The 14,292-nt window shown below is 37.3% G+C and overlaps 2 gene segments (V, D, J or C); both read left to right on the top strand.

Annotated features, from left to right (window-relative positions):
- The window catches only part of LOC107146187, a 39,005-nt gene extending 28,716 nt beyond the window's left edge, over positions 1-10,289 (top strand). Inside the window, 4 exon segments of the C gene segment in view lie at positions 1,843-1,890; positions 5,513-5,842; positions 7,538-7,579; positions 9,703-10,289. Of these exon segments, the coding sequence occupies positions 1,843-1,890; positions 5,513-5,842; positions 7,538-7,579; positions 9,703-9,857 (575 nt within the window).
- Positions 10,290-13,020: 2,731 nt separating this feature from the next.
- Positions 13,021-14,292, top strand: part of LOC107146051 — a 170,313-nt gene continuing 169,041 nt past the window's right edge. The window contains 1 exon segment of the C gene segment in view: positions 13,021-13,178. Within this exon segment, the coding sequence occupies positions 13,126-13,178 (53 nt within the window).

Below are 14,292 nucleotides of genomic sequence, written 5' to 3'. Positions count from 1 at the left end.
TGATGAAATTTCCATTTTAACAGATAACACAAAGTCTGTAATTAAGGGCTTTCAAAAGAAGTCAGAAGATCAAATTTCCAGGACAAAGTTGTTAAACTGTTGATCATATCATGAAGCTTAAGAATAGGCTGAGATTTTTGTAGAAACTGTGAGCATTGTGATGACAAAGATTGAATCAAGATATTTGCAGAAGGAACTAACCTCATAGTTAACTCCCCCCTGGTAAGTAACAGTTTTCTATTTTTATCCTAGTATGAAAAATGGACCTAAGCTTTGTAAAAAATTAACTTACCATCAACCTTCTCTGACCCTGCCTCAGAACATGAACAGAAATTTAACAGGTATTGGGTACTGGATATGGCAACCAAACTACTTTGTAACTGGTTTCTTCCCTTTCCCGTTAGGAAGCTGACTGAAATTCTACATTCAGTACTGTGCCTATATATAACAAATAATAACAGGCTAGAAATTAACAGGTTCTGAAGACCATGTATATAGCCTATTGTTATCAATTTTTGCTTTAAATACTTTTTAAATAGAAGATCTTTTAATTGAGAATTCTCAAATGGAATTTTATTAGTTACCTCTTCTCTATATTTTGAGGTATGAGTGAAGTTTTGTCCAGATAACTTGCAAAATATCTGTTGTTAGTTTTGATCTCATGCAATAGAACAGTGAAAAAATACTTTGAGTAAAGAGCTATATAATATCAATGAATCCTCTTCTTATTGCTCTAACTCCTTAGAAGGTGAACTGAAAATAGTTCAAAACTGCTACTCTTATATTACCTGGAGAAGCATAAATTATTACAACCTGAAATTACACAAATTATTTCAGCCCAAGATCTAGTAAAACGTTCTTCATGATTTTACAATCTCATTTGCTCATTTATTTACTCAGAAAATATTTATCGAAACCAGTTTTTGTGTTTTGTTTTTATAAAGGCTTTTTTAATAGTGTGTCATGGATTGCAATGTAATCAAAGTGTTTGGTGCTGGCACAAAGCTCATCATTTCAGGTTAAATTTTCTTTCGATTCTGCACTGTTAAGTAGGGAGTGGAACCAGGGATGCAGGAGCTGCAGGCTCAGGGTGGTGCTGATCAGAGTTCTTGGAATTGCTCCTAGTTTGTTCACTTATCATAGTATGGCCTCTGGAGTGGTCTGGAGACTTGGTCCAGGTCCAGAGAGGCAGTATTCTCCCTGATCTGGCATGGGAGACATTAACAAGGAATTCAGAGTGACTGTGGATCCCTGAGGGATGGAGGCTTAAAACTTTATGCATAAAGGTAAAAGAAAACTGTAGTGGAACACATGTTTTTTAGTAATTTATTTTAAAAGCACACCGAATTTTCAAATACAACATTTTTGTTATAAAATTAGAAAAGGATATCAATGCATGAGTCCTTTAGGAGTAATGGGAAGTATGGGGTGTATATGCCCTACAATATCTATTTGGAAATGGCCCTTAAATTGTCATGTTGGAGCACACAGTCATAGAAAACAAATTACTGATGATGATGATGATGATGATGATGATAGTAACCTCTTGTGTCACTGTAGTGGTTTTAATCAAATTGGTTTTTCATCTCATTCCATTTTGGTCTCATTTCCTTTCTGGTAACAATACTGAATGGATTTCCACTTTCATCATTGTTTCCAGTTAAATAAAGCACAAAAAACTTTAAAGTTATTTTATTTTCTCAGCCACAGAACTTGTTTTGAGCAAACTAAAAAAGGATCAAAACACTGCTCTCAAGAGAATTCCAGGGCATCATGTGGCCACAGGAATTTGAAGAGCACAACCTAGTCTAACATTTTTGATATGGCTAAAATCACTGTGGTAATTGGATGAGAAAGTCTTCAGTGGTGGAACTAAGCTTGTTGTCACAGGTGGGTATCAGAAGTATACAACATTTCCAAGGTAATATAAGGAAAACTAGGAAAGAGCCTATTGCAATAATAGTTTTAGGGGAAAAAAGTGGAACGTAAAGGAGATTTTATGGAGAACTCTTAGGAGAGATTTTAATTGAATCCTTATACTGAAGGAGAACATAGACAATGTTGTGCAAATGCTATGAGATTGGTTTTGTGTACATGTGAACTTTTAAAAGGGCTTATATGTAATATATAGAATAGTATCATTAAGGTGTTTGACTCTGAGGCAAAGTTAATTATTACAGGTAAATTTGTGATAGACTCAAAAGAGAAGACACATTTCCTTTTATTAAGGTCAAGCATGGGGCAGACTTGGAGCTCTTTCTCCACCACTTACTGCTTAGTGAACATGGGAAATTGTTCTTTGGCCTGTTTCCTTCTCCATAAATAGTACAACAACATGAACCCAGCAAAATTAAATGAGAATAGCATGAAATAATGTGAATGAAGTTCTTGGCATATTGTTGAATACATAATAGGTGTCCAAGAAATATTCTTCCAATTAAAATGTGAAGGGAATGTTATATCCACTGTGCAGAGCTATTTCCAATAAATAAAATTTACAATAGATTGTCAAAAGGATTTATATATTTTTAAATATTTAATTTATAAATATATTTATATAAAATATATTTATATATTTATAAATATTTAAATATTTATATATTTATATATATTTTGATTCATGAAAATGAAAGGCTAACATCCACTCACACAAAAAATTTAATGTGGAGGTACTTGATTCTATTTAGCAGGCATCCTTTTGCAAGAAAATCTACACTAAAATGTGTTTTACAAAACATTTAATTCTTAACCTTAATTAATAATAAAATCTGTAGACAATAAGACTAGTCTTTTGCCTATATCAGATCTTTAAATTCATACAGAAAGTGATCAGTATATAAAATCAACTAAATATAGTTGGAAATATTATAAATCTTAAATGAAAAGGTAAATATGAAATAGCTATTACTATTTAATGAAAGAAGACACAAAAATAGAGAACAATTAAATAAAACTTCATAATAAGATTTGAAATATAATACTTTAAATATAAATTGTGATTGATATTTGATCAATTTATATGGAATTCATATTATTATATCTTAAGTTATAAGCAACTTGGGTAATTTAACTCAAATATATTGATTGATTATTTAATTTAACTCAAAATATGTTGTTTGATTGCTCAAAGGGATAAATGTAAATTAATTGGACAGATTTATTATTTTTTTTTTAAAGAGAGAGAATTTTTAATATTTATTTTTCAGTTTTTGGTGGACACAACATATTTATTTTATTTTTATGTGGTGTTGAGGATCGAACCCAGCACCCCATGCATGCCAGGTGAGCGCATTACCGCTTCAGCTACATCCCCAGCCCCAAGATTTATTAATTTTTAAAATACCTGAAATAAACAGTAGCCATTCTATTAGCTGTGCAAATAAAATAGAATGACTGCCATGGTAAGCATCAAACAAAATTTTGAGCAAGAAAAAAACCCACTTTTAATATGTACATTTAATAGTAAAATTTTAAAAGACTATGCAATATGAGGATCCAGAATGCAGATACTAATCATATTATAAAGAAGTACACTACTTGATGCTTAGGTATGTATTATGTAGAGAAAATGATGGAATTTCTAGGTTATTTTTATCCTAAAGAGAGTGAAACCTAAAGAATCTAGCTAAGAAAAGGAAACAAAAAGTAGTGAATGGTGAGTTATAGTACAGAAAATTTTCAAGTTCATCATTTTTCAATTTCTTTAAAGTAATGAAACAGAAGTATTCCCATGAAGAAAAGCAAGTTTCTAAGATGAAAATTAGACTTGTCAATATATAGAATAAAAAATAAAAGTATAGTATTACAAAAATTTTACCTTTTAAAACCTTTAATTGGAGAATACACACTATCTAAGTATGTGCATTAAAAACAAGATTCATAAAATTAAGCACATTATGACCTAATTTTTAGGCCAAAAACTATTAACATATTAACATTATATGCTTACTGATTTTGTATTAAAAAAATAAAACAGGATCTCAGCTGCAACAGGCAGAAATCAATAATATTTTTTTCCTTTTCTTTTCAAATGAAAAACCCAGTTCTCCTTTTCTTAAGAAATTATGTTGAATTATTATAATAACTTCAAAGTAGCTAAAACATAATAAGTTGGTGAAGTATTTGATTTTCTACTGGAAATCAAATTAGATAGAGTTCCAACACATATAATTTAAGTCATTAGTTTAATATGTGTCTAACCAGTGAACATTCGAGGTGATATAGCTTTGTAAACACATGATGCTTCATTTTGTTGGTATTATGGTTGTGAGAAACTTTAGAACCTTAACTTTCAACCTTACATCAATTATAAATACATTTTATTCAGCAGGTTAAGATGAAGAGAAAAACTGAGTTCCAAAACAGTTAAGTTACACATAGATTAGAACAAATTTGGGGAGAGGCAATGATATTCAAACGTTGATATGGAGATATGTATAGAACATCTCGGTAGACTCAAACGAATATAAAAATACCCCACTGGTGTAATCCTAGTGATACTTGAATTTCAAGTGAAATTACAAAATGAAATGTGCTTTTGGTGAATATTTTCTAAAGCCAAAAAAAAATTATGATAAGTGCATTAGTTGATAAGATTAACTTCACCAGAGTATTTCTGAAAATAATCAATATGAATTTAATAAAGTTGTGGAAATGCTACTATTTTGCTTGCAAATTCAAGGCACCAAATAATTTGGAGGTGCAACTTTAACTATTACCTGCCCCAAAACTTTGGAGTAGTTCAGATGTGACAATGAGATGTTAAATCAAGTTAGAAATTGATTAGGAGAACCTCAGAAATATCAGAATAGGTCTCAGGATCCTCATTTGAATCTCAGACATCAACTTGATTGTTAAGTTTACATGGCAATAGATTCCTGTTAAAGCAAGTGACTGCGTATTATTACAAAACAATTGAAAAATCTACTTCCTGACACTGATTTGTAGAAGAAATAAGATAAATAGTGTGCATTCTAGAGTCAGCTAAATAAAAAATGGGTTGCACAGAATTGAGTATGAGACTGTGAGCTACTTGGCCAGAGAGCAGAAGTGACAAAGGATGGGCAAAGGAAGCACTTTAGAAGGTCACTAAAGTGACCTGATTTCCTTCTCTTCCCTCTTATCCCTGGCAATATTCTCTACTATGAGAAAAGCAAGGAGAGTTAAATAATACTACTTCTAATAAATAATAATAATAATAAATCAGTGGGATTTCATGAGTTTTGAAAGCCTTGGTTAGGAACAGTTAAAAGTCATCCCCTTCTTAGCACATGGAGAAAGGACAAAGGCCAGATTTGCCTTCAGATTTGCAGAGCCACCTAACCTCTTGAACCTCTCTCCACAACTTCCAATAAGAACAATAGAAAGTACTTTGCAACCTATGCGGGAATGAAAGACCATCTTGGGCACTAATTCAATGTCGTCTTATTCTCATGCACTAGGTTTTTCCAAACTATGTAACGTTTCTGTTTCTCTAGTAATTCTTTTTATTGATATTCCATTTTCTCCACAGATAAAAGCTCTGACGCAGACATTTCCCCCAAGCCCACAATTTTTCTTCCTTCAGTTGTTGAAATAGACCTCCATAAGGCCGGGACCCATCTTTGTATTCTTGAGAATTTTTTCCCTGATGTCATTAAGGTATACTGGGAAGAGAAGTATGGTGAAAGGATTCTGGAATCCCAGGAGGGAGACACCACAAAGACTGATGACACATACATGAAGATGAGCTGGCTAACTGTGACTGGAGAGTCAATGGATAAAGAGCACAGGTGTATCGTCAAACACGAGAATAATAAAGGAGGGGTTGATCAAGAGATTCTCTTTCCTGCGATAAATAAAGGTACGTGTATTTAAATGTACATATAACCTCCTTGAAAACTTCCATTTTCTTTTCTTATTTTTGAAATTGGGTCTCCTTATGTTGCCTAGGTGAACCTCAAAATCACAGTTCTCCTGTCTCAGCTTCACATATCCCTTGGATAACAGTTGCTTGCTACTGCTCCAGAAAACATATTAGATGAAGAGTATCCTACCCTTTTAGGATGTAGTAGTGAACAAGGATGTAAATCCTTCTTAAATGCCTTTGTAGAAAATGGAAGCCTAAATGGCCTACTGTTTTTCTGTTCATTTAAAATGGTATTGACTTTGGAGAAAAAAAAAAGTTGAAAATTTTTCTTCATCTTTCTTGGCCTCAGTTTCATCATTTCAAAGATTCAGATCACATGATATTCTGTAGATTTTTTTTTTAATGAATTAGGTCAAACAACAGGGCTCAGTGTGTAGCTCCATGATAGAGGGCTTGTCTGACACATGCAAGGCCTTGGGTTCCATCCCCAGCATTGGAAAAAGAAAGGAAAAAAGAAAAAGAAAGAAAGAAGGAAAGAAATAACATATATTAAAGCACCTAGCAACTTACCCATGATAAATACTAAAGAAAAGTTCCTACTTTTGATAAGTTAGCAAAATAGGAGTAGTTACGTCTCTTCCAGGAATGTTCTCTCAAGCAAACAAAGTCATCAACTTCCATCTTGTTATACACAAAGTTTAACCTGCACAGAATGACAAAATTTTCTGACAAGAGCCAGGGCATGGTTCAACAAAACAGAATCACCTTGGCTGTTGAGTTCCATGAAGGCCTTGGGTTTTTCTGGTTTTTATTTCATATATCATCATTACACAAAATTTCATCATTAAAGATTGGGTGAGGCTAACATGCACAAAAATGCTTGTATTCTGTATAATGAATATATTTCTCACCATTGGTAAACACAGGTCAAAAAATATTTCTTGTACTTCTAGCATATGCCAGGCCTGAACGGCATCCATCTAGGAGAAGAGAGAATCCTCTTTTCCTAATCACTTGGGGTCATACATGAGTTAGGCACAGTTCCTAAAGGAATTCCTTTGATGCAATGAGGTACATTTCCACACAGCTAAGCAGGGGGCTGAATCTGCAGGGTCCTGATGGCAGTTCAGTGACAGTGCATCATAGTCCTGAGTGTTAAACAGAAGTCCAAATGCCCCAGAGTGGCCATAAGGACTTGTTCTTGTTCTATTCCTTGTGGCTATAAGCCCTTTTCCACCAATAGAACAAGTACAAAATAGAACATATGAAGACCTTTGCCATTCAAGACCCAGATTTCTTAAGTGAGGCTTTGTCTTCTGTACTCTTAGTTTCTGCAGTGATCCATGTGGTTAGAATAGTTGGATTGGGAAAATGCATGATTTGGAGTAAAATTTTAAAAAAACCATAGCTGCTTTTTGTTGCAGGTGATCTCAGACATTTATGATAACAGTGGTTAAAAATGTATCCTTTATAAGCAGAAACATAAAATATAAATAATATCTACTGAATTATAATTATAGAGTGAGACCAATTATTTCTGTAATAGGGGGGCTTAGATTTTTAATGCCGACCTGTCTCTGGGTGGACTCGTTGTATATATTTATTTATGTACACATTTAAATAGCACATACACTCATGCTGTCAAATATCTGCCATGAATAATTGACCAGTACTTGCTCTGGTTTTTAGCACGTGTCAACAAGACTGAAGCTTGCTTTAAAGATAAATATGGTAAGTTTTTGTGTATGTTTGCCTGCATGTCAAGCTTTAGCACTTTTCTCCTTCTTTATCATCTTCACTTTTGAACAGCCCTGGTATAAGGTGGGAAACCAGAATGGCTGCCTGCTGTAGAATAGACTGAGTGATCTGTTAAATTAATGCCTCACTTCTTAGGCATCGTATTAACACAGAGAATTATTGATTTGCATAGGAGATGACTGTGATTGGAGGATACAATGATATGTTTGAAATATTTCAACAAAGGAACTTCTTTCATTCACCTGTCTATCATTTCAAATGACTTGGGAAAACGTGATATCAGGTTGATTCTAGATTTATTTCAGAGTTCAACCTAGTTACTAACAAGTTGAACTAGTGCCTACATAAGGATCTTTGACAGAAGACCTTGGATTGTGTCCTCTGTGCATTTTCTTGTTTACTCCTCATCATACAGATATTAGTGGTACAGTAGTTTTCTCTGTTTTACTGATGAGGGTGATGAGCTAAAATTGATTAAGTCCCTTGCACATGCCACACAACCAGACCTTGGGTTTCAACTCAGGCCTTCAAATGAAGAGTTACTCAGTTCTCTATTCTTCCTTGAAGATAGAGTCACAGAGCAAGAAGTTCCAAAGCCTGGGTCCTGAGGCAGAATGGATACATGGTGGGGTGGGAAGTGCATGGGCCTCAGAGTACCACAGACTGGTCCGTTCCTCGTTCTCAGGGCAATCAGTTGTATCCACATGGGTGAGTAATTTCTATTTGTAAAACTCTGCCAATGACGAATACTTATACTAAATCCACCTATATTAAAGAGATAAAGGTACAAATGTGAATGTCTAGCATAGGGCATATCTTTAGCAGAATAAAAACTAGTTTCTGGCCCTTTTCTCCCTTCATATGCACCCAGAAGGTGACCAGAGGCATTGGCTCCAGCCAGGCCTACCTTTCCTGCATTTCCAGTATCCCTGGTTCTGGACCTCAACTGTACCTCCACTGCCATACAGGCAAGGAGAGGCTGGAACCCACACCTGACCCAGGGCAGAGAACCATAAAAACTTTTCTGGAGATCTCTTTGTGCACTGAGGGTCAATCTTGAGTTCTGACTCTACGAAGATGGAATATGTACACGGAATTTTCTACAATAAGAGACTTGTCCTTGTGGCCACAGTAGCCCACTGTCATTATCTTTAATTGTTACATGATATCATATATTTCTTATAAAACTTCCAAGGATATCATATGTCATTACCCCAAAATATTACAGCATCAACAAAAGCATTTAGAGAAGTAAGGGGAGTGTGACCCAAATCCCCTAATATCTCCAGGAATTTAAATTAACTTCTTTTTTCCATTTTACATGATGTCCTCTTTTCTAAAATCTCCCATTCATCCTGCTCTGAAAATTCTGCCCCCTATCTCAATTCTTTATCCCCTTCTGAGAGATCTCACTGAATACACAATGTGCAATGTCTTAATCAGCAGTTCATCTTTGTATATGCCTAACCTTCTTATCTACAGGGTGGTGATTACACTTGGAGATGAAGAGTCACAGAGTAGATGAAAATGTATTTATTAAAGTCATGTTGCTGGGATCAAAAATCTATGGTTGTCACCAAATACCTAACATCAGCCAAATTATTTATTACTGTGTCCAAAATTTGTATGCAAAATGAGAATGGAATTAATCCTTCTCATAGCTCATCGTAAAGATTCAGTAAGAGGAGAACTTTAAATATGAAGCTCTTAGAATACTGTTTGGCCTTTGTTTACTGGTTGATTAATATTGTCTCTAATTATTATTCAGAGACAGGTTAGGGTAAAGCAATTTGACTACCTAATTTTCACATATACTTTTGCTTCTTGTTGACTCATCTATTAAAAATGCAGTTCTGCTTTTTGACATTAGGAGGTTCTAAGTGAATATGACAGAGGTTGTTAATGAACTTGATTATAAGCTAAATCTTGCTCTTGGTAGTTTGGGTGAGATTGGTAGATGTTGACCTTTGGGGTTTGGTGGGGGTGGTGTCACTTCTGTGTATGTCACAAAAAATAAACATCTATGGCACCCTCCCCCATGAGGAGTCCTTTCCTGTCAAAGAACAGGTGAAATTAATTGCACAACTTCTGTTTAGATGCACTGAGGCTGCAGCTCACATATACCTCCGCCTACACCTCTGCCTACTGCACCTACCTCCTTCTGCTTTTCAAGAGTGTGGTCTACTTGGCCATCATCACCTTCTGTCTGCTAAGAAGAACAGCTGTCTGCAGCAATGGGAAGAGCTCCTAACAGACAGTGGTACAACAGGATCGTGTTGTGTTCTTCATTTATTGTCCTGAACAGCATTTGATGAGGACCTGGCTGGGTTTGTTTACTGAGTTCGGGCTCCTTAAGTTCATATGTGTATTATTCTGTCGTTATTGCAGAAGGTTTTAAAACCAATGGGCAAACTCAGGAACTTCACTCTGCAACAACAGGGAGTAAGCCCATGGTGGCCCCTTGTCCGTCTGTCTCCACAGTCCCCATCAGCCCCTCCAGCCAGCCCAAATCATGGCAGTGTTTGGTGTGAACAGAGTACACCTTTTAGTCACAGCCCTCAGTGCCCTTTAAGCAAAGACTATCTTAAAGTCTTCCTTTCTAAATACCCTAAAGCAGCCTTGTTTGCTACTTGGAATCTCTGCTTTGTCTTTCACAGTAGACACAATAAATTTTAAAAATCAATATCTGCATTTGGCCGTGCATATTTTAATTTGATGAAAATGAATGTTTCCAAGGTGAGATACAGAATGACGACTTAGCCATGACTTAGCCGAATGTGTCCCTCTGTTCAGAGATGTGGAACTCTCCCTGCCCTGGGAAAGCAGACACAAAGGCAGGAATTTTGGAAATCACTGAGAGCTTTGTGGCCTGACATCACTGGCTGGGCACTAGGCAGCTTTTTCTGTGGTTTCAAAGGGGTTTTCATCCCCTTCCTTCCCCCAGTGCACCTGGGTGGCCCTGAAGTTGAGCAGTGCAGAGGGAGAACACTGGTGGTGGGGGACACAGAGTGGGTAGGGGGTGGGCACTGGTGTGGCTGATGGTGTTTTAATTTCTCAGGATTCTTTTGTTTCCGTGCTCTGTCAAATGTGGTTGATTTGTGGAAAAGACTCAGTGTCAAACCAGCCCCTGCTGGTTAGGGCAGCTCAGGGGTGGCTGGAGTGTTAGAAGAGAAGGCCAGGGCAGTTAAACCACAACTGACTTTGTCACTTTTGAAAAGTCACAGTGAGTGGGAAAAAAACAAACAAACAAAAACCATCCACCTTTATATGGGTGAGGCTGGCTGGGACCTGCTCTCCCTGCTGTGATATGCTGGGCTCTCTGTGTTATATATGCAAAGTAAGTTATCCTTTGTGGGAGGAGTTGGGAATCTGATGTTCAGGATTGTTCAGACACCACACCTTCTGTCCACTGTTCTCATTTCTTTCTTTTCTTTTCTTTCTTTTTTTTTTTTGTTGTTTTGTTTTGTTTTTGCTTGTGGTGCTGGGGTCCCAATACAGGACTTGAGCATACTATCTATGCACACTATCCCTGAGCCTCATCCCCACCCTTCCTGACACTGTTCTGAAGGAAAGAGCAAAGGTGAAGCCCCAAGAAAATACTTAACATTCCAACAAGTGTCTGGCTTTTCTCGGGTATTTGATTCAAGGATTCTGGTACCTTTTTGTTTTATTTTCTTGGTATAGACCAAGGAGGAAAACCCATGTCTTGAAGCCATTAGCATAGGTATCTATAGATATAGACAACAGCAAGGTGCTTCAGGAGTAGAAAGACATATATAGAATCAAAATAGTCCTTCTTCAGAGAAAGCATGACATCAGACTCAACCTAAGTGATGTTTTACACAGGACATTAACATCACATAAATAGGTGTTTGGAGTCAGTGAGAAGAGGGATGTAGGCTAATTTGAGCATAAAAACAAGAAAGTCCCACCCCTATCCTACCCAGCCATGGTGCAGAGTGGATGCTTAAGTCCTGTCCAGTTCCAGGGGTAGTGTAGACTTTTTCAGTCTGACTTTACAGCACATTCTAATCATACACTCATTTTACATTTTCTATGCTCACTGTCAGCCTTTAAGAGGACAAATATTTCATTCCTCCTATGAGGATGAGCTCCATTCTACTGGTTTATACCGGTGTATCTGGGGTAACGCTCCTTCTTAGATAAAATTATTAACCTGACATCTGGCTAATCTGTGGATTTAGTGTAATTTCAATTCCACTCCTGAGATGTAAAAGGCATTTTGCTTACTAAATATGTGTTATTTCAACACATCAAGCATTCTTTCCATTAGGATCCAGCATGTGATTTTCTTTCAATTAGTAATTGACAGGTCAGATTCAGTTTTTCTGAACAGAGGAAGGATCATGATATGAACTGACTGACAGTGGAGCATGCTGGGACCTGCAAAGTCATCCCGCATGTGACCTAGGCCCTCTGTTTCAGAGTTCCTCCTGTGGTAGCTTCATATGCCCTTCCACTATCCCCACGTCCCACCCACATCTATTTGTTTGAGTAGTGTCATGTGCAGCCAACATCCCCAGTCCCTTTTAATAAAGTAGATCTAAGGATGATTATTAGATTTGCAGTTGTTGGTTGCCCAAAAGTCAACTTAGAGATGAAGTGCAGGTTTCAGGCCATAATAAAAAAGTTTTATCTCAGGACAAGGTCATGGCAGCAGCAGAAACCTGAAAACTCTGAACTTCAGGAACCTGAAGTTCAGGAAGATAGGCATTTTCATACAGGGCTCTGCCTCTGACCATATTTGTGCTCAACCTGATTCAGCTCTTGTGTTCTCCAGGCTCCTGGCTTCTCCTCCTCTGCAGAGGGCCTGCCCTCAGGGTCCACTGGGGGGGGGCGCTAGAGAATTGAGCAGAAACAAAGAGGCTGGGGCTCCTCCCAGCACCACCCCTTCTGGTAAACAGCTGGGTGGTCTTCTCAGGCAGCTCCTCAGTTCCTTCTCCTTGTCTCTGACTCAGTCAGGAGGATCAGGGGGATCTTAAGTCAGTGCTGGAGGTATCACTTCCAGTTTGAGCAGGATTTGAGTGTTGGAAGGCCTTTCTTCTCCTCTTATCATCTGGTCCTTTTCCTTGTAAGCCCCAGGGAAGAAGACATGCTGTGGGCTCTAGCCCTACTTCTAGCCATCCTGCCTCCTGGTAAGTATGTGGCACAGATGTAATGGGATGTTGCTTTCCCCAAAAGAGCCACAACAAGGAATTCCATTCCCTCTTTGCCATTAATTTATATTCTTGTTACCATTCTAGGTAGCCAAACATCCAGGTTGGAAGGGAGAATGATGTCAGTCACAAGTTCACCTGGGTCATATGTGCCAATCACTTGTGATTTACGTGAAGCAAGTACCTACATCCACTGGTACCAATTCAAGGAGGGGAAGGCCCCACGATACCTTCTGTACTATAATCTTCTCAATTTCAGTGTTGTGGTAGACTCAGGAATCATTTCAGAAAAATATGATGCTAATAAAGGCCCAGATAGGAGATGTAAATTAGTAGTACGAAATGTGGACGAAAGTGACTCTGCTGTGTATTACTGTGCCTACTGGACTCGCACAGTGGTTCAGACCTGTTTTTATCTGTACTCAAAATGTTGCTTTGACTGCTCCTAGTACACAGATAGAGATCAGCCCCTTCCTATTTCCTGCCCCTGACCTCACTGTAATCTGAACAAAGGGAAACCATGAGCCCAAAGCTTAACTATTGCCCTGTATCTATAACACTCCCACTAGCACTTATATCCTGCTCCCATTTGTACCCCAAGACCAAACTCCCGTACTGCTATCTCTCATCCTTGGTCAAGCATCCTGGCTGACAGCATCATTTTCTCAGCTCTCCTAGAGCCTGGTGGAGGCTCATTCAATCTGCTGACTAGGAACACAAGGTCACTTAGAGTTGATCAGTTAGAGGTGACATGTAGGAGAACATTATGGAAGGCACATTGCATTGTATCATTTATCCAATCATGACCAACATATAATATCTGGGTATGACTCTAATTCATAACTTAAGATTAAGAGAAATGATAGAATGAAATATTTGGGCTTCATGAAGACCTCATGCAGACTGTCATAATTATTGTTTTGAACAAATTAATATTTCCTCCACCATAACCAACCATGGTACTGCTTGTATGAGCGAGAACATAGGAAAAGATGATTGTTGTAAATATGCTACCTTTTGTATCTAATTACACACGTCAGAGAACATGACTTCAAAGTCCTTTTTGGATATCGTCAAAGATTCAAGAACCAAGAGGCTTCAGTCTTCAATATTGATGGGAGCTTTTCTGGGTGTGACAAGTGGTGGTGGTTGCATGACAGCCTGAGCAGGAACAAGGATGCAAGATAGTGCAAGGAGCAGACTAGTGACCTTGGGTTTTCTCCGTGTGGCTTAAAGCCTAGGGATTTCCTTAACATGCCTGTAACTGTTGATTAGGCCCCTGTAATCGGTTGATGTGAATCTCCTATTAGTCTATTTTTACATTGTTTACAAACTGGCTTGTTTGGGTCTTTGTTATTCCCGAGATTTCTTGGAAGCTTTGATCTTACAATTAAACAGCTTACATTTTGGGATTTTTGTTTTGTTTTGGTTTGGGGAACTAGAATTGAACCCAGGGGTGCTTAACCACAGAGTCACATACCCAGCCCTTTTAAAATAAATAAATATATA

Source organism: Marmota marmota, unplaced genomic scaffold, assembly GCF_001458135.2.
Source record: "Marmota marmota marmota unplaced genomic scaffold, marMar, whole genome shotgun sequence".
In the NCBI taxonomy this organism is placed as follows: domain Eukaryota; kingdom Metazoa; phylum Chordata; class Mammalia; order Rodentia; family Sciuridae; genus Marmota; species Marmota marmota.
The sequence above is the reverse complement of the archived record's forward strand: the minus strand, read 5'-3'. Positions and strand labels throughout refer to the sequence as shown.